Source organism: Drosophila erecta, unplaced genomic scaffold (assembly GCF_003286155.1).
Source record: "Drosophila erecta strain 14021-0224.00,06,07 unplaced genomic scaffold, DereRS2 tig00000000-arrow-pilon, whole genome shotgun sequence".
In the NCBI taxonomy this organism is placed as follows: domain Eukaryota; kingdom Metazoa; phylum Arthropoda; class Insecta; order Diptera; family Drosophilidae; genus Drosophila; species Drosophila erecta.
The window spans coordinates 18,045,750-18,073,728 of NW_020825194.1; the positions used below are offsets into that span (position 1 = coordinate 18,045,750).

General features: G+C 44.1%; 1 protein-coding gene across 2 annotated transcripts; it reads left to right on the top strand.

Annotated features, from left to right (window-relative positions):
- On the top strand, positions 1 to 27,929 carry LOC6552874. 2 transcript variants are annotated; one of them, XM_026980499.1, is made up of 10 exons: positions 1 to 1,382; positions 20,115 to 20,705; positions 23,066 to 23,182; positions 23,242 to 23,677; positions 23,882 to 24,130; positions 24,208 to 24,467; positions 24,537 to 24,681; positions 24,743 to 24,892; positions 24,956 to 25,133; positions 25,191 to 27,929. In XM_026980499.1, exons 2-10 carry the CDS (start codon positions 20,128 to 20,130, stop codon positions 27,758 to 27,760), a joined length of 4,683 nt encoding a protein of 1,560 aa, XP_026836300.1. In that variant the 5' UTR covers positions 1 to 1,382; positions 20,115 to 20,127; the 3' UTR covers positions 27,761 to 27,929. The 2 variants fall into 2 exon arrangements, with proteins under 2 accessions (XP_026836300.1, XP_015010189.1); XM_015154703.2 differs by having other exon boundaries at positions 1 to 387; positions 24,953 to 25,133.
- Positions 27,930 to 27,979: the final 50 nt, after the last annotated feature.

Below are 27,979 nucleotides of genomic sequence, written 5' to 3' on the forward strand. Positions count from 1 at the left end.
AATTGGGGGCTGCTCCAGCTGTTGTCGCCAGTCTCATTTTGTTTTTGCATCGCGAGCCGGACGGTCGCCGAATCGGATTCATACTGGAATTCGGAAATAGCGCTCTAGCGGAGAGCGGGCCTTTTTGCCTTTCTGTGTGCTTTTGAATAAAGTCTGCTTGTAAAAAGTGTAAAGAAAGCGGCGCCGCCAAGTGAGCCGGGTGTGTGTGTGCGTGTACCCTTTGTTTTTGTGTGTTTGCAAGTACAAAAGTAAAACAGCCCTAAAAGCAACTACAAAGTCTCGGCTGTGGCGGTGACAGCGCAGTAGCAGCGACGCAGCGGAGCAGTAGCAGCGCAACGGCAGCGACGTCCAGTGCATTTTGGTGCAAACTAATTGTTGTTGTGAGAGGTACGCTATACTGTGCATGTGCATGTGTGCGGGTGGGTGTTAGTTGCAGGTGTGTGCGTGCGATTTGATTTGATTTGCTTTTTTGTTGTGGTTTTATTTTGCCATCTTTTCATCAAGTAATAACATCGAAATAAAAGGAATTTGTGTGGAAATTATGAAATGCGCATAGATATATAAAATGTTTTAGTAACAAATAATTCAAACTCAAAGTACATTTATAAAATTAAGAAGTATGAAATGAATCGACAAATTGTCAAGAGTTAAATTAAAAAAATACACGAATAACGTACACGAATAACAAAAGCAAAATAAAAGAAAAATCATATTTAATAAACTGCATAGTGGGCTGTTGTATAAGCATTTGTTTACATAGTGCAAAAGCCCATAAATTGTACAATTCCCCAAGCAGAGAAGTGTTCTCTCTCTCTTTCTCGCCGTCGCTTGTGTTAATTGAAAAAAAAGTCAACAAACTTCCTGTTTTTAAAAAGGTCTCCCTCCGTTTTCCGCACTTTTCATAACTGTTGCCGCAGACAACAAGAGTATTATTGTGGCAGTACCGCCCCGCCCCCTCTCTGCTAAGCCCTTTCTTCCACCCACAAACGCTCTCTCTCTCTCTCTGAAAGGGGAAGCGAATTGTGAGAGTGGATGTGTGTTGGCAAGAAAGTTTTGTATTTGCTCTTGTGATTTCTGCCTGCTGTTTGATATTTGCCAGAAGTGCGGGCGCTGAAGTTTTTAGTGCAACATTTCTCTGCTCCAGCGGGAGCTTTTATAATGTGTGTGTGCGCTATTATTAAAACCCCCAACGCTCACACACACAGAGCCGTGTGCATGGGGCAAAAAACTATGGCCATGTGTATGTGTGCGAGGCGTTGGCGTTCTGACCAGAAGAAGAGGAAGATAAAGCAGCGGTAAAGGGTGAAAGGAAACGGAAAGAAACGGAGAAATGGGGAAGGCAAAAGAAGGAGAGTGGCAAGGATACTTAATAAATAAATCAGGTAAATGATAATGCATTACCATAAAGGAATCAAACAAATAACCAGAAGAAAGTAGAAATAAAAATGTAAATAAATAGATACAATGCTAAACTGAACGGAAATACGGTTGATTTTGTAGAGCAAACAGTATAGAGATATTACTGTATAGAGATTTACTTCGTTTAAGTTGAAGTTATTTGTAATACCTCATAGGAGTGTTTTAGTTTGCACTTTTTAAAAGTCTGTAAGCTAGAAGGGTAACAAAACATTCAATTATTATCCATATTATGTAGGAACTAATTATGTTCAAAGAAGATCGGGGAGCAGAGGCTTGTCGGTTTTTGGGGTCAGTTGATAAATAAATAAAACAAATCGGGTAAAACAAAAAAAAACATAAAACATTATGTAAATCAACAAACAGCGCCCAAGGAATTCCTGTTCAACGGCAATTTCGAGTGCTTACCTTTCGCCCCCTTACCTTCTCCTTCATCCACTTGTGAGACATAAACGTCGCCGCACATTTGCCGTACTTAACCCCCTCTTTGCGGGGTATTGTAATAAAGCGTTTTACGATCTCCGGTGCCTGACGCACTTGTTGTTTTTACGACAGTTAAGCTATTTTGCGTATGACACGTTTGACAGATGCCAAGCGCCCAATGCTGCTGTCAACGCCGGTGTTAAACGCAGGCCATCTCGCTCCCTCCTTTCCCGGAATTCTCCCCCAATTTCCCCCACCCACCCACAGTTGGGTGGCGCCCCTTTTCACCAAATGAATGGAACCAAATTAACACTTTGATTTCGGCCAGGGCGGAAAATATACGACAGCATATCTTATGAGAATATCATTGATCTGTTTCAAAAACAGTACTGAATACTAGACTTTATGAAATTAAAGCTTTAATATTATTCTCATCTTAATATTGACATCAATTAAGGAATAGCCAAACTGTTGGTTGCCAAAAATATTTTTCCATGTTGAAGTCTGCTCGACCAATAAATCGGCTCACCCTAACCCACACCCCTTTGTTGGCCGAAAAAGTTTGTGCATGTTTGCTGCGCAGGCATTCTAATTTCACCAACCATTAAGTATAGGAAGAGTGGGCGGGTGGATGGTGTGGGGCGGGGCAGTTCGTAGCGGTGCGGACAGTGGAGCTGTCTTTTTGCAGCTACTTTTACGCATGTTTTCGCGCTAGGGCCCAGAAAGAACTCGGCCTGACATCAATTTTCTCGGCCAAATGTGGCGAACTGCGACAGCAGCTACAACAGCAACATTAAACTGGGCCACGCCTACAAACACCATAAGCTGCAAACATCAAATATCAACGGCAGCAACAGCAACAGCTAAAATAACAACAAACTGCCGCTCGGCTTGTCGCATGTAATTGCTTGCCGCAAAGTAAATGACAATAGCGCAAGGCAAAACACACCGTCATCGGTGGCAGTGGGGCAAATGGCATGCTGAAAGGCCATAATTAGTATCAAAAAATGATTGACGATGCTGGGGATAAATTGGATAACCAATAATCTAAGAATTATCGCTTTTCAGCTTGGGCTCGTCTTATATCTTATATAATACAATCAAAATGAGTCTGTTTTGAGTCAACACGTTCACAATTTGTACAGTTTTTATTTGTTAAAAATGCTTACCTTTTACGAGCATCGGATATATTTTCTTGTCTGAATTCTTGGATGTTTTTAAATATTACGAATACGCAGGATAGATTTTTATTATACATAGTAATATTGTGTTTTCCCTTTTAATAAATTAAGGCAGAATAATTAAATATGATAATAATCGTTAAGTTATTTTTTAGCACACTCAATAGTTTTTGGGTTTCAAATTTTACTTTTGTATGGGTCTTGCTCCGCTTTGTGCCACTGTACCGGCGAACAAGCTGAGGTCGGTGTAACTAAAAACCGCAAAAGCTTGTCACTCCCCCTTTCGCACACCGCCCCCGGCTTCCGCTCCCGCCACGGCCCCTCGGTCGCACACACCTCTATGCTGTCGAAGTTGTTGCTTCCGCTCTCGCTTGAATAAGTGTGTGTACAATGTGTGTGTGTGTGTGTGTGTGTAGAAGTATCTATCGCAGCTGTATCTTTAGCTGCTGTTCTTTTTGTTGTTGTCCGGCGTACGTGGGCGGCAAGGCATTAGAAAGAAAAACCAACGTCAAGCCCGATGTTCGGATTCAAAATATTTGCTGCATGACGTCGGCGGCCAATCTTTTTTGTCGTCCATCAAAATACGAAATTTCTTTGACGCATTCAATGGATGCATGCGCCTAGGCTTTGAGTTTCCGCCTCGGATTTCTAATAAACAAATGCAAAAGTCCACAGACAAAAAATATAAAAAGAAACTGATAAGGCGCGCAAACATTTAAACACTAGCTGCCATTTGCGTATCGAATATCGTTTTTGTTTATTCTCGTCCCATTATTTCTTGTATTTATTTGCCTCCTCTTTTATTCGCTTTTGGTCAAAGCTTTTGGCCATTTAATATTCATTTATTCAGCCATGTTTATTTATTTATTTGCGTGTCTCTCGGTCGGAGTATTTGTGATTGTGTTTTCTGCTTGTGTGTGGGTAAAAGACCGAAAGACATTCAAAAAATAACGAAAAACGTGAAATCGCATGCTAGGAGCCATGGCCATGATTTTGAATTTCAGCGGGCCAGAGTCGCGACAAAGAAATCCAAAATAAAATCCAAATGAAATATAATCGTAAAAGGCACTTGGCATCTATTTGATACCCTTGTGGGGAGGGTCATCGATTACTTTGATTTGCCATTTCTGCACTTCAATTTCCTGATCTTTGCGGGGTTTCCAAAAATGTTAATATCTTCTGAGTGAATCTTTTCATCATTTAGAGTCAATTAAAGCCAATTTAAAGTCAATTAAATACTATTTGTTGTTTAGTTTTATTTCCATATTTGTCACTTTACTTTACAATTAATGGTTACACAATAAGTTGTGTGAACCAATTCGAGGTAAGCTGTTACACAAACACCATCAATTTCTATTATGTTTACAAGCTGCATTGGCTTTTTCGTACGGTTCACAATTTAAAAGGAGCACAATATTTTAGCTTAGAGAAATCCTGCGCTACCAAAGCCATATTTCATCTGGAAAATCATAAATCTCCAAGAGTTTATGTTGGACCTAGCGTAAATCATTTAGTTTGTGCGCCAAGCAGGAATTAATTGAGATCTTTTAGACAGCTTAAATAAGAATATATGCGTATGTTCACATTGGATTTAAGGGTATGTGCTTTATCTGGCTTGACAAAGCAATTTAAATATTTTAAATCACCGATTGCCAGCATCAACTTTTATGGAAATTTTGTTTGGTAAAACCACGATGCCAATGGGAAAAATAAGAAAGATAGAACTGCTTGCCACTCCCACCCATTCCCATTTTTACCATTTTTCCTCCCGTTTTCCCACCAGCGGGGCCAAAAGATTTTCGTAGCTCATAAATTCTTTTGTTTAACTCGTTTTTCTTTGATTTCTTTAGCCGGGCACGTAGCGAACCAAGCCGCTCGGGTGAAGAAAAAGTGAAAATTCAGTGGGAAAATTGTCGCTGTCTGTGGCCCACTGCGATTACAGCAGCAAGAAAAGCAGCCTCAAAACTAATTAGTTGCGCTGCATTCAAACTGAGTTTTACTTTTTGCCCCAGACTGCAACTTGGATTGAGTAAGACTTTCATCTGATACCCGTTGCCACCTCCTTTCCCCCAATTGTCCGATTTTCCACCACTTTTCTTCGCCACGGTTGTGCAACTTTGGGCTCAAACGAGATGGTAAGAGACAAATTCAGTTAACTGTTACACACAGTCACTGGATGACTTAATTCCCTACATTTTTACGATTGTACCGAGAGGCTCGCGCGGCTTGCACATTGGTTGAAAAGTGATCTGGAAATGAACGCATTTTGCTCCACTTCCCCTTTTCAATTTGGGGATGTTTATGTAATGGTGCCCTGCTCATAATCAGGTTGATGTTGCCGCCTGATTAAGTGCTTCAAACAGCGCAAATTGTTTTCGATGTTACGCCAGACTATTTATAAACGATCGGATTACACCTGATCACCGCTTGATAGCAATTGGGTCTGGAAAAGTTTGCTTAGTCAGCCTTAAGGCGCCTAGCATTACTTATATTTCAATCTGCTAAGGGCATCAGTCAGGCATCAGATTCAGATTATGCCTCATATGTGGAAACTAGATTTCTTTAATTACCCGCTCTAGGCCACTGATTATATGTCTGATTATGTCCACTTAATTATTTAAACTATTAAAACTATTAAAATGACTTGATAACGATAATGCGGCGGAGTAGTAGTAATTTCTAATATTCAGCAAACAACAATAAAAATGACCTTTTCGGAACTGGCGGTAATACATATTTAAGAGTAATACCGACTTGCTAAACAAATCATGTGATTAATGTTATTTATAAACCTAAGTGTCGCCCCTTAAGTTTAAAGTCGAAATATGAAACAAAACATTGCTTCGGTATTTATTTATATTCGTAAAATGCGTACCTTTATTTCTGTAGCACTGTATTTAGCCACCCATCTGTTGATCCCATCAAACAATCATCAGTATTCCCAATTCTTCGTCAGCCTCTTCATAAACCTATCATTGCGGGCAATCTATAAAACATCTGTTGATCCATTCACCCTAAATCTGTCGGCATTATCGTTTCGCCAACGACCTTGGACCACTGTGCATTCGAGGCGACAGTCGTTGGCTTTAACTTTGGGCTATTGTGCTACTGGGCGGGCAACTGGTGTACTGTGGTGTACTGGTGCTGCTGTAATCGCTGCTATAGCAATGGCATCTAGTCCCTCAGCCCAAATCAACGTCTTATTGGGATTACGCTGGTGCAATTTTTTCGCCGGCGGAGCGGGAGTGGTGTAATAAAAAGTATCTGGATATCGCAGATGTCTATCCCGCGTCGCTGCTGCTTTTGGGCATTAATGAATGAATGGAGACCGTCTTAAGTAAAGCCGGCTTGGCCAACTGACAGTGGAGCGCAGCTGGGAAAAAGGGGCAGTACGCTGGGAGTTTTTCCATTGCTTGATTATTCTCCTGCTGCGCTCCACTGCGCGTCAAATTTGCGCTCGACCCTCCCATCTCCCATCTCCCGCCTCCGACCATTTCTTGTTAAAATTTCCATAAAATAAGAATCAAGCGAATAAAGAGCGTGTAGAAGCACAAAAAAGTTGACAATGTTGAGAGGTTTTTCGGGTGAGAGTATATATATGCAAATCAAGTAATTTGTCTCTAAAGCATTTGTCTGGCTTCCGAATGAGAGCAAAAGATGCAGATTGGGAAGAAACCCCCAGACGAGCAAAAGATGAGGCAGCCACAACTTCCGGTGTCAGTTTAGTTATTTTTTTTTTTTTTTTTGCTTTTTTTGGGCGCGTCTTCTGCTCAACTTTTGGTCTGGTTGTGTGTAGGGGGAGAGATTTTATAAATAAATTACAAAACAAAAACGAGACACAAACGTCGCTGAAATAGTTGGGGAGAAGTCGTGGATAAACTAAAAACAAGAAGAAACCATCGCCTTTGGCTTTGTTGGTGGGGCATGCAGGTGGAAGCTGTTATCGTTGTTAGCGTTTCGCAAAAGAGTTTTCATCATGCTCGATACTCTGGCGGATTGTGGTCTTTCGATACTCCGAGGAGGTTGAATGACTTTGAATGTTATTGCCGCCAGTAAGGCACTTTTAGTATGTAATTCACATAGACTGAAGTAAGCGAATACTTAAAATGTTTTTTTAATTATTCCAATATTATTTTAAATTTAATTTTAGGGTACGTCAGGTTTCGATGGCTACCATAAATCTTGTGGTATTTTTATTGGAAATATTTTTCGGTACGCTCTCGCCTCGCTGTTCATTTCAAAGCCATTAACAAATGGCAAGAAGCAGCCAAATTATTATTATTTCACTATAAAAATAGCTAAAATATGCTTAATTTAGTTGGCACTGATGTGTGAGTGGTAGCGTATCCCACATAATTATTTTTGGTTAAGTAAGGCCAGAATTTAGCCGCGTGGTTGTCAAAACGCCCACCATGACGCCAGTCCACAAAAAAATAAAGAAAAAAAGACGAGGGCAGAGCCAACGTCAGCAGAGGATGGGGCCAAAATATTGGGGAGTGGGGAAAACGAGACGAAATGGAAGCCAAAGCCAAAGCCAAAGAATTATGGTTGTATTTTCCTTATTTAATAAAGTATATTTATGTTTTAGTACAATTGTTTTTGGCCCGCATTATTGCTGTCTTGTGCGGCCATCACTCCTACACTATGAGAAATTCCCAGGGCTTTCGGGCTGGGCCGCAAATGCCCGGCACTGCGGTCCATAAAACCGCCCAAAAGCGTAAACCAAATTAGTTCATTTATATGTATGGAATATCTCTCGGTCTGGAATCCCCCCAAGTTGGTCAACTTTTATGGCATTGCGGCAATATACGATTATTATAATTCTGCTTTTTTCCTGGGTGGCCAAAAGGGTCAAGGCACTTGAATGGGGTTGGGAGATTTGGGTGGCATCAATGTCTGGTGTTCAAGTGCTCGATAGTCCGGATAGAAATTCAGATAGAAGGTTAAGTAGCCTGAGATATGCACTTGTAGGCACTCGTAACAAGGATAAGTTTTAAAGTTATGTTTATTTGTATAATATTGCATGAGACGATATTGGGTTTGAGATAAATTGGCTTCTACTCGATTTCGTGGTTACTGCATTCCAAGAATCAATGTTTTGTTTAAAAATGTAGTTCTCTTATAAGTACATGACTCTATTGGTTATTGATTCAATGGTAATTGATTCAATGTAATTCAATGGTCTGTTGTATTTATCATAGCTTTACTTGGGGCACCACAAGAAATTTCTTCTTTCATTACCACTGGGCTATAAAAAGTAATATCTAATAACGCGACTCATCCGAAGCAATATATTTTGGCCATTGCGAACAGAGTAATGACCTGGGCCAACACAACACAATAGATTGGAGTTTATTGCGCGCCTGGGCAAATGTTGATAAGGGCCGAACTGTGACCGCCCCCGACTCTCAGATCCTCCTCCCATTTTCCGCCCCAAAAAATCAACAAGCATTTCCCCCAAACAGAATCAAGCAATAAACGACAAGCTCAAACATTGATTTTTTATCATTCTGGTGGCTTTTGGGACTCCAGTCGCGACTTTCCGTTGACAAACAGAAGAGAACAGAAGAGAATTTCACCTTAATTTCGTCTTGAACTTGTTTTTACCCAATTTAGTTCCTGTTGCCGTATTTGTTATTTACTTGCCCAGCACTAAATGGAATTCCGTTGAAATCGGCTTAATCTTGATGTCTTGCTTTCGGGCAGAGTTTTGTGTGTTGTACTGTCAGCGTTTCGTTTGCTCTTCAAGATCTCATTTTTCCAGTGGGATCGGTCGGTCTGTGTGCTATATATGGTATATGTATGTGACCCGTCACTCCGACACTCAGTTACTCAGTCACTCAGTCACTCATTCACTCACTTAGTCATTCAGGCAGTCGTAACGTGGTCGTCAACGCAATGCCAACGCCTCTTCACTTCGCCAGTGAGCCCAACCGAACCCATCGCATCGCCTTTCCCTTTGGTTTCGTCTATTTGCGGGTCTAAGGGCCTTCTGGGGTCTTCAACTGGCCGACACTGCCTCGTTTTCGTTTTCGTAGACAAGTGATCTCGTTTTAGCCCGTATTTCCTAAGATTTCCAATGTGAAGATGGATGGCCGGCCACCGTGGGGAGGATTATGAGTACGATGTAGTAAGAGATCTTGATAGATTATGAAAGCAGATCATTAAAATGCAATGAAGTAACCACACCTTTGGTATCATCAAAGGTAGTACAGAAAGAAAATCCATTGGGAAGGACTACAAATTCATGTGCCATGAATATACGGACAATATATAAATGCATTTTGTCTATATACGTGACAAAACATTCAGCTCCATAAAGAATCGGATGCTTATCTCAAAAATACCAAGAACCGATCTTCGACGAAAATCCTCTACAAGCCAGAATCTTTCTCTAAAATCTAATATACTTGGGATGCTGTTTGGCCCTTTTGTTTTGTGACAACTTTATTGAAATCAAACAAATTTAGTGATTCCACTGATGGCTGCGCATACAGTTATGCACATTTCACGTTATGTCCCATGGCAGTGCCTTATTTCCACCGATGTAATATAATTTATTTTTTTGTTATGACCAGACATGCTGTGAGAAGGGATTTTCAAATGGATTTGCACGTGATGTGGCCAGATGTTGCCCTAGCCCAGAAAATACGTACAACTTTGGCGCTCAGAGCTTTGAACGAAAGTAAGGAGAATAACGAAAACATCGCATGGAATAAAATGTGTAATAAAATAGAAATAATATTTATAGCTGAGACGTCGATATGTCTAAAAATAAAGGAACACAGGCAGCCCAGAAGCTGCCCCAACGGGATCCCCCCTTCGGAAAACGCCTCCCTTGTTTTTTAGCCATGTGCACGAGCTCCCATTCATGGAGGCAAGGCACCGTGACCTGCCTCAGTCCCCCGTTTTCCCGCATTTCCCCCACCATTTTCCATTTTCAACCTCCCCTACGATGTAGACAAATCCACTTGGCAGAGCAGAACAGACCGGAGCCCATGAAAAAAAAGAAGCAAGAAGGGGAAGTTGGATGGACATTGATTTAAATCGATATTTTGCGGTTGAGCTCATTTGGCGTAAAATAAACTTGGCCCAAGTCAATAATCCCTTTGTTCACCCACTCTTTGCGGCATTTGGAAATATATCCACCTCTACACTAATTTCCCCATCTTCGGCTTTTCACTTCACACTTGTTAACAAATTTTTCGTGTAAACAAAGGGGGAATCCACTGAATAGAATGGAATTGAAATTGCTCTGCCCGTATCATTGTTTATTGATTGCATGATTTGGTTTCCTCATTCTTGCCTTTAGAGGTGGTTCACTGTGGGAAAAAAGACCTATAAAGATTGTTCAATTCCCAAACTGTACATCGTAAAATCTGATTAGTGGTTTTCTTTGAATTCAACAGATTCTTGCCCCCCCCGGCATGTCCTTAATTTTAAATGCTACTTTATTTGGGACTGCTTCAATATTAACACATTTAAGAAAAACGTTTCTCAAACATTTACTCAAATTGATATCTCAGTGGCCAGGACTCCCCATTCAATATTATCTGATTGGTTCTTTTTTCCTACGCTGATGAAACGTGACATTTCAAGCCAAACTCAAAGTGCTCCCTATCCATTCATTCACTCATTTGATCAGGCTGTCATTCAATCGGTTTAATGGCGTTTTCTGTTTTGTTATCTGACGTTTCCCCGCTTCCTGTTCCCGCTTTTCCATCCATCCACGGAGCACCTCCAACCGGAAGTCGTAATTAATGCGCGCCTCGGGGGCGTTTTCCGCTTCCGTGTCCTGCCACCAAAGAAGTCCTGCTACGTGCCTGTGTGTGCGTTTATTTATAGCAAGTGCACACGGCAGGACCTCTGCTGTGTCTCCGTGGGCCACCTGCATTCGAGTGGCCTACAAAGTGAGCAGTGTTGGAAATTAGAGGGGTCGGATCGGAGTCACCTGAGCCAGCATGGCGAACGCCTAATGAATCCACGGACAGGGCGATGGAATTCCTCGATTGAACACGATTCAAGAATTTTTAATTTGAACTTTTTAAGTTCCAGGCACTTGATGCGCTGAGGGCTAAATACCGAATTACTTTCAAATTAATGGGAAATGTCAATCTTACTTTGACTACCTATTCATTATTTACTTCAAGAGCTAGAGCTCTTTTATACATTTTCTGGCTTAAAGTTTACAATATATATACGGGTACCAGTATATATATAACTACAATCAGTAGTTATCTTCACAAAAGTACACAACTAACTCAATGAACAACTAACTTTTAAGAAATATTCCAAAGAAATTTCTCAATTTTCGCAGCTGTCCATCAGCGAATTCTTTGGCCGTTCAGTAAAAATATTCATACCATTTTGCCCTCTCAAATTTCTTATGCTCAATTTTCCAATTAGGTTTGACAAAACATCAATTTTGCACATTCCAGTTAATCTCATTTCAACGGAAATTGAATCGACCTTTTGGACGCTTGTCGAACTTCCATAGATAAATCCCAAAAGCCCATAGACAATCTCCCACTCTGTATATGTGTTTGTGCGAATGTATTTGCTAACTTCTGTCTGCAGGCCAATCCGCCAACTTTTGCTCCAGAAGTTATGCCAAACAGCCGTTTTTTCGTGGAGCTTGTCTAACATCTTTCTTATCTAACGTATTTTCAATTCCGGATAAGGCTGGGGTCAAATGCCTGCTTCTGCGGTAGCCCGAAGCCCTTCACTTGCCGCCTGAGTGGACAGGACATGCTCCGAACCCATATTGCCGCTATATGTATGCAAGAAATTGCCCTGCCTTGGGCTGCACACACACACACACACGCACACACCTGAACGCCTGACGATCCTGGCCAGCTTTTCTCCTCTCCTTTTTGGCCTTGCGGCTAAACGGCTAATTCGCCAAGACACAAGCGGCAAACAAATTGGCTGGGTGGATTTGGGGAGGCGGAACGGGGAGGCCACCTGAATGGCCATTTGTAAGAAGCCGAATCGAAATGACATTTCGGTTTAAGTGAAAAGGCAAAAAAAAAAAAGGGAGAAGCCAATTTCAAAGCAGCCGAAGCGCGACCTAAAGCCAGGAAAAATAAAAAAGGTACAGTGAGAACTCGAAGACAGGCACCTTTTGAATCGTTACATATGGTATTATACGAGGCAACTTTCAACTAATACAGTATGTGAGCTAAAAACTATGTTAAATAAATAATTCTAATTGCAATGTATGCAATGCGCATAAATTATATAGTTCACTTTAGACCAGTGATCACTTTAGCCATCGACGAGGCAGTTAAAAAGGCATGGAGTCCGAGGAATTTCTGCAACTGAAGCACAAGACAGAGCAAAAAGCAGAAGTCGGAGCAGAGCTAGAGCCGGGGGCGAGAAACAAATGGCTAACAATTGACTTGGCCAATAAAGCATAAAGCCGTTAAATGTGTGCCGTTGTGTGGCAGCGGGAGTGGGCCAAATGAAGGACGACAAATTGCCAAACGCGCCACGAACATTAAACAATTTAGCAATTTGTTTCCATTATTTTAAGCTGCGCCGGTGCCTCCAAACGGGCGTCCGAAATCACCACCCCCCGTCTGCTGAGAATCTTCCCTTCATAATTGTGTCAAGGAGGTTCATTCGCAGTCATTAGCGATGGAGGGCGTGCGCTTGTTAAGTCCTCCCACCTACTTTCTCGCCTGCACTCACTCATCATCATCAGCGTGGGCTGGCCTTGCCACCGGGTCAGCGCCAAACGCCCTGCCACCCAACCACCCAACCACCCACCCCTGTGCCCCGTCATGTGTCATGTGAAACAGCTGTTAATGATACAAGTGTCTCCGCTATTCCGTAAAAATTTACATTCCGCTCGGTGGGTATCCAAGTGCCAAATGCTTGCCAAATGCGTAATGCCTCCTCCAATCCTCCAAAGGAGGAGGCCATTTGTCCTAAATGATTACAAGATGTTTGGACGGGGAAACATAATCCCTGGCTTGCCACTGTTGTCGATTGGGTAACAGACCGAGGAATGGTGCCTTGGATCAACTGGTACATAGATCCGGTAATTGAAAACGATATGGATGACAAAACAAATTGGTTTCTGCTCATTATTCAGAAGCATTTGATTTATTCGATTTATTAATAAGGCAAGCGGACACTTGCATTCATTTTCTAGTTAACAAGACTCAGGAGCATATAATTTAGTGAGCTTCAAAACGAACACGAGTAGAATATTTATTCGTAAATTGTCTCGTGGAGTATTTAATATAATATATAATGTTAGTTTCAATATGCGAAGTTGCTGAAGCGATAAACGTTCTTCATTTGCATGATTTTATGCGGCTCTTAGTGTGCAGGACATACGAAAATGTCACAGGTCGCATGATTAAAGGTCAAATAAATTCACTAAATGTAAAACTAAAAATCCTTATCTTCAATTAAATGAATTGATTTCTTCTTTATAGATATCTATATCTTATAATATATATATCCTATATCTTAATAAATTCGCAAGGTGATCATTGGCCAACATTATACCCTATTGTCATAAAATGAATAGATAGAAGTAACTTCTAAAGCTTTTAAGGCAATTATGAATGGGAATTTATCAGTGCGTATGCGCATTACTTGATCCAATTTAATTAAACAAAAAGTCGTCGGTATTAAGTGGGATTTCAATAACCCACATGCCATGCCATTTTATCAGCAAGGTTTACCAAGTGGAAAATGTTGGAAAACTCTTTGCGCAAATTTTCGACAGCCACAAAAGTTGACGACACTTGCCTAACCAGATGCTGCCCTGCTGCCCGACAGCCAAGACAATCTCCGGGCCAATTTGATAATCCCCCGGCAGGGCAGCCACAGCAACAGCAACAACAATAGCAACAGCACCAGCAGCACCAAGAACAACAACATTTTTGAGCTGTTAACACATAGGAACCATTCCATGCCATTCCATCCCATTCCCCATCCCATTCCACCCACCAAAACCCAAAGCCACAAAAGCCTGCTTGCGTCAAGCGGAAAACTACGAAACTGAGACATCGCTTCAATAATCCTAGACTTCATAGAGCTGCTTGTTTCGTGACTGCTGTTCGATGGCATTGGAAAACAGCAAGAGGCTTGCACTGAAATAAAATACTTATCAGGATTACATACATAGGTGTTATTTAAGCACAATGAATGCTGAACAGAAAATGAATATAGATTGGTGGTCTACCATTCGAATGTTAAGCTCACAAGAAATCTATAACGATATCGTAGAGTTAAGCATAGTTGTTTGCATAATATAATATTAGAAATCAGGTTCTAGTGAGATATACTCCCCTTGCGCTTTTTAGACTGTCAAATAATCGCGTCTAATCGATTTCACTGTAGACACGTGCTGCCTTTGGGAGCGGGATCCACATGCCCAAGACTGAGTGTGAGTGCGGCAATAAGTGAATGAATAAGTGAGTTGGACGGATTTGGAAGGGGGCGCGGGAGTGGAGAAGAGGTCGTGGCACTGCCTGATGAATATGTTGAAATCAATCAGGTTAGCCAAAAAGCAAGGCACGTTACCAGTACTTTCTTTCTTCCTCCGCCTGCCTCACTGCCTCACTGGCTCACTGGCTCACGATTGGCCCATGATATGTGACTTGGATACGTGAAAATTGCACTTCATGCGCCCCGCCATCGCCGAAGACGAGAAGACTTCACATCACGTTATGTCAGGCGCTATGAGGGGGATACTTTCAGGTGTACAAGCTCTGTGAGTTCGCTCGGCTGTTGCAGTTGACATTTCGCTGCTGTATTTATTAAAGGGGAGGGGGAAAAGTGGGGAAAATTGTGAAAAGACGGCTCTGCCCGGCGGGCACTTAATAAACTCTCTCGTTTTCCTTATAACGAATTCCCGTGAACTTGTTAAAAACTCATTATTTGGCCGTCGCAAGTCAAGTTCTTTCTTTCCTTTGGCCCTCGTATGTGGGGCGTAATGTGTTCACGGTATATCAATTAAAAGTTTCGCCCTAAGTTGTAATCAGCCGAGTGAGTGTCTTTCTCAAAATGCGTCTGTAATGTATTTTCTTTGTCTGTGCTTGTGTTGCCTACTTCTGGGCGTGCCCCAGTGATTCTGCTAATGAGTCGCTGGCCAAAAAGGAATCCCATGCCACATTGTTCTCTCCTTGCTTTCCGATACATTTGATGCCGGCGCTTTTGTTGGGAAATCCCAGCTCAAAGTGTGAAATTAGTCGGTTAATGACGGTACGAATTAGTTGGATTATATGTTATGTTGGCCTTAAGTGGTGTTCATTCTCGTTCTACTGAGAAGCTGTAACAGCTACAAAGAGCTGGGAAATGCAAATATTTTCTTTGAATATAGTGCTAAGTGGTGTTGCATGTACTTAAGTTTCCAATTGGCATTTAATATGCTTGGGCATTAACTTGAGCCTGAGGAAATCAATTTGCTAATGTTTAGTCTGTGTGCACAAAAGGGTGAGTGAAGCAAATAATGTCTCAACTCTATTAGAACATAAAACCTTTTCACTACTTAAGCTTACGCCTGTATATTATAAATGGCAAATACATCGAATGAAATGTAGAATCTGATAGTTGGAAGACCCTCATTCCTGTGCAATCTCACGTCGAGCACCAGCAAAGCTTGCATGCGTTGCACTGCCGGATTCCTCATTCAAAACTATCTAGATACTCGCTCCTTATCAGAGCCACGTTGCCATGGCAGGGTTGCTCCGGGTTGCCAAGTTGCCAAGTTTTATGAATGGATGTTATCGCTGGCCGTCCAAAGCGAAAGCGTTTTCATGAATGTACCTCGAGTGCCCCAACCCCCTGCCCCAACCAAATCGAAAAAATAAAACAAATTGATATACCGCCGTTGCTTTTCTTTCATTTCGTTTTGCCGTGTGTGCGTGACATTTCGAGAATCACGTTCAACCGCAACCCACGGCAGCGATATCCCGATATATCGATGCCTGGGTAGTTATGGGTGCCGTGTCTATATGGACGTGGATGTGGATATGGATGTGGAATGGATATGGCCACGCACACCATCGCATCGCATGTGCATCTATAACGATCTAACTAAATGGCTGGCACATGCTTATTCCATCGGGGAGCTAAGCTTGATGTTTGGTTAAAGGTTTTGCTTTAATTTTATCGATTACGTGGTGTGCAAACGAGTGCACAGATATCATTGTGAACCTAACAAAACTTCAGCACTTCAGTACTTCAGCCGAAAATCAACCGAGATTACAGGCAATTTGCATTAAAATATTTAGCAGTGCAAATATGAAGTATACGTATTATGTTTTAATATGCGCAGGCCCATTTCTTTTTACTTTTACTTTGTGTTAAATGTAATTGAAATGAGCGACAGCGTCGGCAAAATAAATAACGTCAAGCAATTTTATTTCATTGTGCCGCCGTAATTTCTTTTCAATTAACAATAACGAAACGGAGCGAAATTGGTAAGAGCCGGAGTAGCAATGCGAAATGGGGGGTAAAACTGGGCTGCTGTAAGAGCTGCAAATTGCTGGAGTCTTTAATGCGAATGCGAATGCGAATAACAAATGCATTCACAAATTGTGTTTAATTTCTCCACAAAGGAGAATTTCCATCGTCGCAGAAAAGGAGGTTTTGGGCGGCAGACGGGGAAAATTGCAATAACAATCCACCTTTCATTTAAGCCCTCGGAACTGGGACAATTTGCAGAGCTTAACTTTGTTTTTCAGCGTTTGTTTGTTATTATTTTTTTATTTGTTACTGCTGGTCAACATTTTCGTGCTTGATGCTGCTCGCTTTTTGTTATCGCCATCATCAGACTCTTGCTGTCTTTTCATTTATTTCTTTTCACTGCCGCACAATTTCCGCACTGACATTTTACAACTGTCCATGGCCCGCACACTTGCAGACAAAATAATAGCAATCAAGATGTTATCCGAAGAATTACATCTTTAAGTGTGCCTTTTAGCGTTTTCATATCTTAAAGATGACGCGGAATGCTGCTCCAAGCTTTGTGTTTCGGTTAAAGTTTGGCTGATTGTTTTTATAACTATCCGTTTTGATATTTAAAACTTTCCCAACTATTATTTGCCTAAGAAATCCGATTGATAGCAATCACTATGAGAAATACAGGGTTTTGGAGAAAATCGCTTTAATTTTCTACTTTAAAGCGGCAATTAAATGTTCTATGTCAAATATTTACCTTGTTAATACACAGGAAGTAGTTTGCAGCAAATGCAGCGCCATTTCATATTTGAAACTCTCAGCCTGATTTCCAAATCATAAAGAGGTGTATGCAGCTTATTAAATAGAGGTTGGAATTACCTATCATGTTGCCCGCAGCTGTGTGTGCTATGTGTGGTTTCCATTTACTGATCTCTGTCATTGCCCCGACGTCATCCATCGCACATAGAGACTCACACTCGCAACGCCACGTGCATAAACATTTCTCAGCTGCCTTTTCTCTCTGTTGACACAAATCATTCGCTGGAAGTGTCGCTCCCGTTTCCATTGGCCCCTCTTCCTGTCCCGGCTTTCAACTACCCCACCCACCACCCCCACCCAGCCCCATCCCGATAGCCACCAGCCCGCCCCAAAAGCGACCCCCCATTCTTTCTTGACAACTTTTGTGCTTGGTCTTGGTGTCCAAATGCATGGGCGGCATGAGCTGGAACCGCTTTCGAATTTCGTATCGGTTACACTGGGATGGGATGTGGAAAGCTTCTGACGATAGCGAAAATGTTTGCTCGGCTAAGAGTTCTGAGTTCTGAGTTCTCAGCTCTTAGCTCTGCACATGCTAACTGAAATTCTTAGCCTTTTTTGTGGGCAGCCAAGGGAGGGGAATGTGTGATCTTTTTAAATTGATTTTTGTTTGTCAAGCAGTCGTGAAATTCCATGGGAACTTGAACGTATTTAGAGAGTTATGGGATACTAATTTCACTGAAACACAAGCTTACGATATGGTATGGATATGGATATTTTACGAATATTTAATATACAACGAAATATTTTGGCTCATGATCCGTTTGGGGGGTCCGTTCAACTGCTGGACAAGTTCCTGTCTTGAGTCAAATCAACATTCCGTAGTCGAGCATTCCTAACCCAGAAAAGAAAAACGAGGGAGAACAACTTTATGAACATTTTTGCACTTGTCATTTGGTCCACTCCCAAACAAAGAAAATATGTAATTCAAAACATTGTTCAAGTGTTCCAGTTTTTAGTGTTCGAGTGTGTGTCTGCAAAGTTGTTTATAAAACTTCTTCACCACATAGGAAGAATGGAGAAAAATACACATAAGAAGTCGCAGGAGGAACTTGACCATGTCGCGCTGGTCGCTTGCCGTTGTTTGCCAAGCCGTTACTGGCACTGCAAAAAACTGACAGTAATCAAATAAGAATTTAAAAATATGAATTATAAATTTTTTAATTTTCCAATTACCTGTTAGCTGTTAGCCAATGCTTGGAAATGTTAGGGAAAGTAACCTTCTTCTAATATTTGCTTCTATAAGTATTTTATGAGTATTTGTTGACAGTTTAACCAACTTCAAGAGGGTATTAGTTAGAATAACTATTTGTAAGAAAATCCCCATTCCCTCCAGTGCAGAGCCCATTCCTTTCGTCGCTCCCTGTCATTATCACGGAGCAAGTTGATGAGCTGTCCCCCGGCGGCTCCTCTTCCACATCCATCGTGGACCAAGCTCGACTCTGCTCGCCTAATGGATGTCTCTTTGTTTGGCTGGGATCTGTCGTATCTGGTTTTTTGAAGTCGCATCTATCCACTCTAGTTCTCCGGTTCTGCAGACTCCTTTTCCGTTGCGGCCCGTTTCCGCCAGAAAAGCCATCGAGTGAAATTGCGCAAGCAAACAAACACATCCATTTTTGCAAGCGTCCTCTTGTTGTTGGCGGCTTGTTGTTTGGACTCAGCCAACTAGCCGCACTATCGGCCATTGCCACTCACCCACACAGACGCACATACAGACGTACATACATACACCCACATGCACATATACTTTTGGCAGACGTATCTATGTTTTATCCCTGCACTGCCACAACTGCCACAACTTCCTCAACTTCCTCAACTGCCACACTCCCGCCTGCCGCCTTCCGGTGCGGAATAAATTTGAAAAAATCTTTTTGCAATCCATTTACTGAACCATGTCAGAGCCAAAAGCCGAATTGCTGTCGGTGGCGTTGAAATCTAAACATTATGCAAATGCAATGCTCTTTGATATTATTGAGGAGTTTGGACAGTGTAAACAATGTGGGCGGGGATTGATAAATTCGGCTGCAATGCTGGAATGGGTTTGCCCAAAACGAATTGGTCCAAGTTTGCTTTAGTTTCTTTGATATGTTGTTTTTACTCAGCATGCATGCCAGAAACTAAATGGATTTACTTGAAAATAAACCAAATATTTTGGCAACAGATTACACGACTTTAAGCCAACTGCAATGTCATAATAATTTTGATATAAATCGAATACTGTTTCTACCAATAATAATAAACCATCAATGTGAATGCTGTTAGTCTGGATTTCTCTTGAATTCATTCGTATTCCATTTTCCATTTCCTTATCGCTGTGATCCTTCACCCAAGAGCTCCATTTCGCAAACCATGCCAACTATTTGATCCCATTTCGAAACCAGTTCCTCCTCAGCCATGGCAAAACCATTTCTGCACCATTGCCAAATTAAGGAGCAAAACATATGCAAAAAGAGAGAACGAAACCAAACAGTAAAAGCAAATTGAAAATTGTGTCATAACACTAAAAACAAGTTGGCCTAAAACCTGAACCTATCCCACCAATCCCGATGATCATGGTGACCATGGTAATGGGCATGTCTGTTATGGGGGACCTGTTTGGTTTTTTGTCAAGACCGTAGCAGAAAAGGCAATGCCGTCGGTCTGTCTTCAGACTGTTAGCTGGATGTTGAATTATGGAGGAGCCTGTTTGCGGCCAAAGTGGGTCGGTCGTCGTGGTCGCGGATTGGAGTGGAGTGGAGGGGGGTGGAGTAGAGTGGAGTGGAATGTGATTTGTGGATCGAACAATGTGTGAAAATGGCCCGACAACAACTTGACTTATGTGCCCCCCGATTCTGCTCTTCTCTCTCTTTGCAGCGAATGTGTTTCAATGATGTTACTGCCTTCGGGGCGTTCGAATAGTGATGTCTATCCGCTACAAAATGCCGCAAACACAACAGCAACATCGACAGGAGGAGCAACATCCACTGGAGGCGCGGGAGGAGCAGGCGGAGTTGGAGGCGTAGGAGCAACGTCCAAGCCCAAGCCCTTGCTACTGACACGAACATCATCTCCTCAATTGACAACGCTGCCGACAACAAATGGCTCTGTTGTCCATGCCACGCCCACCCGCTCCAACGGATGTTCGCTGCCCCAATCCTCCGGAATCCCAGTGACATTGGCAACAACAGCCTCGGCAATGGCAACAGCAACAGCAACACCAGCCACATCTGGATGTCAGGGAGTGGAGGGCACAGCATCGACGGAGCTGGGCTCTGGGTTAGCAAATGGAACTAACTGCGGCACCGGCATCTATGGGCCACTTTTGGGTCAAAGTCATGGGGGTGTCATCGCTGGCATGGCCGAAAATTGGCCAGAAATTGATGGACACTTGGAGGCCATACAGGAAAAGCTCAAGCCCGGCTGGAGTGTTCATGTGGGCAAGGAGGGCAGGCTCTACTATTGCAAGTGAGTAGTCAATAAGATTTTCAGGAAATCGAAAAAATATTTTAAATGCCGTAAATGTCGCAAAAACTTTGTTGGCTTTCAAAAATATCAACCAAATGCGTAAGCAAACACTTTAATGGTTTTAAATTGTGCAATATTGATTTCACTCGCTACTAAATGGCCAATTAACAAAGTTTTGTACGTTTCTAAATTACCGCTCCCCAAAATGAAATTTATTGCCATTGCCAATTAGGATTCCTTTCAGAAGTTTCAAGATATTTTAAATGATTTATGCTCTGTGAAAATTAGGCATTCTCTAAGGCTTAAATATCCTGCCGTCTTTCAGAGTTTTAACAATAATATATAGCAATAAAAACATCAGAAAAAAACAAGATAGAATGCTATTTCTAAGTTTAAATTAAGATTTTTAGAAAATTGCGCCAGAAACATTAATCCGATTAAGATAAGTTGAGTTGTGGAGTTTAGAACTTCAGCCTTGGGGCATTTCTTCATTTTTTTACAGTATTACATTACATACTTACAACAAATGTGGCCGTTTACTCTACGAGTAACGGGTATACATATAAATCTAGCAGGTTGAAACATTTCAATAGACGAACCTAGAAATAATTATTTTTGCACTGCAACATTTATTATTTGTGGCAAACTTTCGTTCGTGGTTTTTTCAAAAACCAGTCTAATAACCTCGCCACTTTTCTGCGTTCGCCACGCACAAAAAGGAATATTTAACAAAGCAGAAAGTCGGACATTTATTTAGCCATTAGCATGGGCAAAGTTTTAGCATTTCAATGGTGGCCCACTGACGAACTGGAAAACTCACAGAGTGACAGACTGCCTGACTGCCTGACTGACTGACTGACTGACTGACTGCCTGAATGACTAACTGACTGACTGACGGAAGGACGAAAGGACGAGTGGACTTTGTTCCTCGCTTGGCCATGTGGCCATGTGGCTAGATGGCTTGGACGTGGCTGAGGACGCTGAATGGGCGACTGAATGTTGGCTGGGCTCTCTGCTGCACATAAATTGATTATGCACGAAATTCTATTAAATAATTTTACACTTTGTTGCACATCAAACTGAAAGCGCACAAAATGCCATAACCGAGTGGAAGGCGAGTGGGGCACGGGGCGTGAGAAGCGGGAGGAGTGGAGGAGTGGAGGCGGCACTTGGATGCGGGATTGGGTGAGTGCCACTGGGGCGATAGACTGAATGAGTGAACAGAGCCGTTGGATGCCATACCCGTTGGGTGCCCATACCCACTGCCAAACCCACTACCCGCCAATCCTCTGCCCGCCGAGAGTGTGCAAAAGTGCAAAACTAATTATCACAATTGTGTGCAGTCAGGAAATGAAGAAAGACAGCAACGGAAGCCACCAAGGTGGCTGATGTGGGTCGCAATTGGATTTGGCTGGGGCGCTCGCTCGGGGGATCGGGATCTGGCCGGGATCCCACAGTCCAGCTTCAATAAAGTCAAATTTTCCATAAGTTGTCCATTATTTTGGGTGGACACTTCTACGGATTCTAAATATTACACAAAGTCAACAAGTGGTGCAATGTAAGATGAGCAGTCCCAATTGGGGACTGTAATAAGTTAGAAAGCAATTTGGGTCTTAATATAGATGGTACACTTGGTCGAGGTTCCACTGTAGCTGCCTTTAAACGGGCTGTGGATTGGGGCTAGGTTTAGTTTTAGCTCTGCGGCCCGATTATGGGCTGCTGTTTATTGCAAAGTCGAGCAAATAACCCAATTAGCTCTGATTAATGTCAATTGGAATGCATTTCCAGCTCACCCACAGGGCCAAACAGCCATCTGCTGTTGTTGTGATGGGCGTGGCTACAAGGGCTTTTGCCGCAGGCTGTGGTGGTGGCAGGCCAATAGTTGACCGCAGGTTCAGGGTCAACGTGGGAGGTGGGTCAAGTGCAAGTGGGCGAGTTCTTGCATGATTTATAAATAGAAAAGATAAATAGAAGAGCAAAGTGTAGGTTACAACCAGGAGCTATTCAATTGGGGAAAGCAATGTAGCTACTTACCACAAGATGGTTGTTGTACCTACACATCCTTTAAATAGTTTGAAACTTAAATGACATGTTTGAATACATGCAACATATTATGTTTAATCTGAGGACTTGTTTTTTCTATTTTTCTTGTACTTATTACGTAAATACAGATACTTTTCCGTTTCCGTATACACTATCCATATTTGGCCAGCTCTTTTGTATTTGCTTTGTTGAATTACTACTGCATGTCTCATATTGAGGAATGCAAAATGATAATAACTTGACTTCCTCTTGAATAAGTGACAGGAAGGAATCGAAGCCCCAAATATTTAAAATATTTATTTATCATTTGTCTTTAGTCACATGACGCAATCTGCGGGTTGGCTGCCAGCCTGCGAGGATTGGAGCAAACACGAGGAGCTCTCCTATGGCTGGGAGCGTGCCATAGACTCCAAGGGTCGTTCCTACTATATAAAGTGAGTATAATGCCACCACAATGTCATATATAATCTTACGAACCGAATTCCTTGAATAGCCACCTGAATAAAACGACCACCTACGAGGCGCCCGAGTGCATACGCTGGGATGAACATCCTCCGGAACCGCGACATGTTCAACTCCAGAGGAACGCCAGCCTGGGATTTGGATTCGTGGCCGGGAGTGAACGGCCCGTAATCGTGCGATTTGTGACGGAGGGTGGCCCCAGCATCGGAAAACTGCAGCCGGGCGATCAGATCCTGGCGGTGAATGGCGAGGATGTGAAGGACGCGCCGCGCGACCATGTCATCCAGCTGGTGCGAGCATGTGAGGCGCAGGTCAATCTCTTGGTGTGCCAGCCCATGGCGCACTGCGTCCTTCCGGGCAGAAAATCCACCCTGCTTTCTGCGGGCAAGCGCGCCAAGCTGAGGTCGCGTCCTAGTCGAGTTCGATTTGCCGAAAGTGTCTGCGTCAACGGAGCTCCACTGTTCCCGGTGAGTTATATTGTATATACATACTTGTATATGAAGTTATATAACTTTTGGGTTCTCAAAATGCTTATGTCGTGGGACACACACGAAAAGTATTATAAACGCCCAAATTACATATTAAATAAATAGTACAGCCTTTTAAAGGCCTGAATCAAGTGGAATCAAATCTTTTGCTCATTAATTTGCATGGATTCTTTATTATTTCAGCCCTCGGCCTTCTCCCTCGGCGACATCTGCGTACCCCCGATGGCCAATGTGTTGAAGGTGTTCCTCGAGAACGGGCAAACCAAGTCCTTCAAGTACGACGCCACCACTACGGTGCAGGACGTGGTCAGCTCGCTGCTGGACAAGCTATGCCTGTGCTGTGGCGAGCTCTTCAGCCTGGTGCTGGAGCACGTGAAGAGCCTCAAGCGAAACAAGCTGACCCTGCTGGATCCGCAGGAGTCGCTGGCCAGGGTGAGGATAACTTAATATGCTTTTTCTCACGACGAAATTGCATTTATTTTTGCATTTCCGCCTATTTTCCTTACTAGATTGCTGCGCGTCCGGGAGCGCACAAATTGAGATGCCTATTCCGCATCACCTTCGTGCCCATCTCGGCCGCGGAACTGGCGCAGCGGGATCTGCACGCCCTGGACTACCTGTACTTGCAGTGCTGCAACGATGTCAACCAGGAGCGATTCGCCCCAGAGCTGCAGCCGGAATTGGCCCTGCGTTTGGCCGCCCTCCACATGCACCAGCACGCCCTGGCCAACAACTTTGCGCCCGCCAAGCTCACCGTCAAACTGGTCGAGTAGGTTCAGCCGCATCCTTGAGACACCACACCGCCTTCTTATGACTACAACAATCTGACTTCTTTCAGACGTGAGTTCGGACTGGAGCGCTTTGTGCCGGTGAGTCTGTTCGAGGGCATGAAGCGGAAGGAACTGCGCCGGCTGATTTCTCACTTCCTGAAGCTCAACGCGGAAATGACGGGATCCTCCAGCAAGGTTCTCACACAGCTGCAGGTGAGCAAAATGCACTTTAAGTCAGAAAATCAAATAAATTCATATTGTTCATCGTTGGCAGGCCAAACTCCATTATCTAGATATAATCGCTAGCTTACCAAGCTATGGAGCCAAATGTTTCAGCACAAACCAAAGAGAGGGCGTCGAGCGCGTCCTGCTGGTGAGTCCACGCTTTGGACTGAGCCAAATATCCAGTGCCCGCAACTCGGTGGTGAGTCTATCTCGATTCTGTTGAATGTGGAACCTTCTATAGCTTATTGCTGTTTCCAAGCAGCCCCAGCCTATTTCCGCCATCGAGGACTTCACCCATGTGGTCGTGAATCGCGAGGATGATGTCACCTGCAGCGTATCCATATTCATGCTCGGAGATCGAGCTGTGAAGTTCACAATGGAGGATCGGGATGGCTGCGAATTTAGCCTTGTCCTTGGTGGCTACTACCGACTGCTGACAGGTGAGGAATTCAATGATTTATATTTGCAATGCGATTATTATATCATATCTATGCCAGGAAATGTGTTAAATATCCTGAGAGAACGGGAACCGAACGACGAGGACAATGCGCCCGGCTTTCTGTCCCAGCACACCGTGCTCCCAGCGGGATGGAGCTACCTGCTTCCCTTCCACACTCGAGCGCACAGCGTTAACTTCCTAATGGCGCCACCCTACCATCCGCTGATCCAAAGGGGTCAGCTCCAGCAGCAATCCTCCATTCAGGCGCCTTCTTCACTGCCCTACGTCATGGACCTGGACTTGCACAGTGTGATGGCCACCGAGCTGCTGGAGGAGGCGGCCAAGGATTCGGGACTGAGTGACAGCAGTGGTAGCAACTACTGCGAGGGACGCAGCCACTTGGGCAGCCATCAACTGGAGGCTAAGAACGAGCAGGTTCTGAGGAGGGTCCAGGAACTGCAGCACCTAGTTCAGACCTCCGAGCAATATCTGAGTGAACAGGAGCAGGGCGGCGGCGGCGGAGGCGGAGGAGGCGTGGCCATGCTGGAATTCGATTCGGATTGCGATAGTCTCAACAGCAGTAAGGTTTCCTCGACGGAGGGCTCGCAGGGTGGCACTATTCTGGGACCAGGAGTAATCATTCCGCCAGGACATCCTCTGAAACATAGTGATTCCCTTACGCTATTGGCGGAGACCATTAACCACGAGTTGAGTGGCATAACCCAGGGATTGAACTCCATTCCCGAGTCTGCTCCAGTTTCCACATCTGCTCCTCCGACTCCAGCGACGCCCAAGCGAAAGCCAAGTCTCTGCAGCACTTCCAGCCCGAGACCGCAAAGGAAATTGAATGGCTTTAGCCAGCTGTTGAGTGACTTGCAAGCCTTGGGCACCGATTTCTCCCAGAGCGAAAGTGATTCGGAGTCCGTGGCCTCACCAGCGCAATCTCCTACAACCAGAAGACCACAAATGATGTCGCTCCAGGCAGCAGGATCATCCTCTGGATCCGGAGCACCAGCCAAACAGCAACTCTCGCAAAGGAGCAGCTTTGGCTTGCACAGTCCCGATGGCACACATTTCGGCGCCGAAACAAAGGATTACAATCTGAGGGAGTATCTGCAGCAGCTGAAGGAGATTAGCAATGCGGCATCTGCGGACACGGACGTTGCTGCCCGTCAGCTTTCTGAGATTTATGGATTTGAAGTGAGGGAAGATACATTCATTGAAACCGATACGGATCTCATAGATCTGCGTGCCATTCCGCCACCCCAAACCCCCGATGAGTTGGATTCCCTGTCCCTGATGAATGCAGCTCCCCCAAAGGGATTCGAGGGCAAGGCTGAAGAGCTGGACAGTTTCCTGCAACAGATTATGGTGGCACCACCCACGCAGAAAGCGACACCCGCCAAGGAACTGACACCCGAGGAGATAATGTCGTTCATCATACCACCACCGCCGAATTTGGAGCAACAGCAGGTGGTTCCTCCAGTGGAAACAGAGTGCCTGTATAGCAATTCTGTTCAGGCAAAGAGGGAGTTCTTCCAATCGGTGGCCAACGGCAACAATGGAACTGCTAGTCACTCACCCCACGTTATCGAGTACGCCACTGTTGAGAGGAAGAGCAAGTTCAGCTGTTGTCCCACCAGCAAAAAGGAGGAGCAGCCGGGTCAGGAGGAACTGCAACCACCGCCCAGAACACCCACTACCGAGCAACTTTCACCGCCGCCGGCGAGACCACCGAAAAGTGCCGAGCTCCTGCAGCGCTATTCGCCCAAAAAACAGGTGCGTATAGCCGCTAGCCCAGTAATGCAGCCGCAGGAGCGGCGGGAACTCTGTCCGCCACAGCTGCCGCCGCGGGGAAGTCCCACGCTGGATGGAAGCCAGAACAGTCCCACGAACCCGGTGAGTGGTCCCAAGAAACCCCCGTTGCCGCCCATCGCCTGTCGCCCGCGTCCTTCGAACGGAGTGAATTCTCCGAACTCCTCATCACCCGGATCAGCACCACCTGCCCACTACTCACCACCCATTCCGGCCACCGTTCGTCTGCCCCACTTGAACCAAGCCAATGGAACACTTCCCCTGCTCCCTAAGAAACCACAGCAGCTGCATGGCGAGAAGTTGTTCATTAAAAACGGTCACCTAATTGATGGCGAGGCGCTGCTGGCCAAAACGGATGTGGCCATGGCCGGTCTGCTAATCAAGTTGGACCAGGTTGCCGCCCAGTGTTCGGTGGCTCAGGCGGCAGGAGGCGGCACCTCCATCGACGAGGAGAAGTTCCAACGCGCTAGGAACGAGTTGACCGAACAGACCTTGGCCCTGGTCACGGCTAGCAAGTTCCTGGTGGCCTCCATGTCGGACATGACATTGATTACGCTGCCAGAACATCTGACTTCCTGCCTGACAGCCATTCGACGGATTACGGAGCTGGCCCAGGACATGACCAGGCACACTTCGGCTCCGTTGCAAACCAGGAACATAGTGCTCAAAGTACACGATGTGGCGAGTAGTTTCAGGGAGCTGGTGGGCGTTGAGATCGGACCCATTGGCGCTGGACAATTGGCGCTGCAGGCCGAGTGTCTGGCCAATGTCCTGGCCACTCTGCTGAGATCCCTGCGCGTATTCTCTCCATAACCCAGCGAGAGCGAAGGAAGCGGAAGTGGAGAGGCAATCGAAAGCGAAGTCAGAAGTGAAAGTGAAACCCGAAATAGCAATTTATCCAGTCCCGACATATCGCACGTTCGTCTGTCTATGTGTAAATCTCCTTACACCACCTACGTCTAGATGTGCATGAAGCCCCAAACATACATATTTATCCAAAAATACTTCGACTCTCGAAACTAACTTACAGGT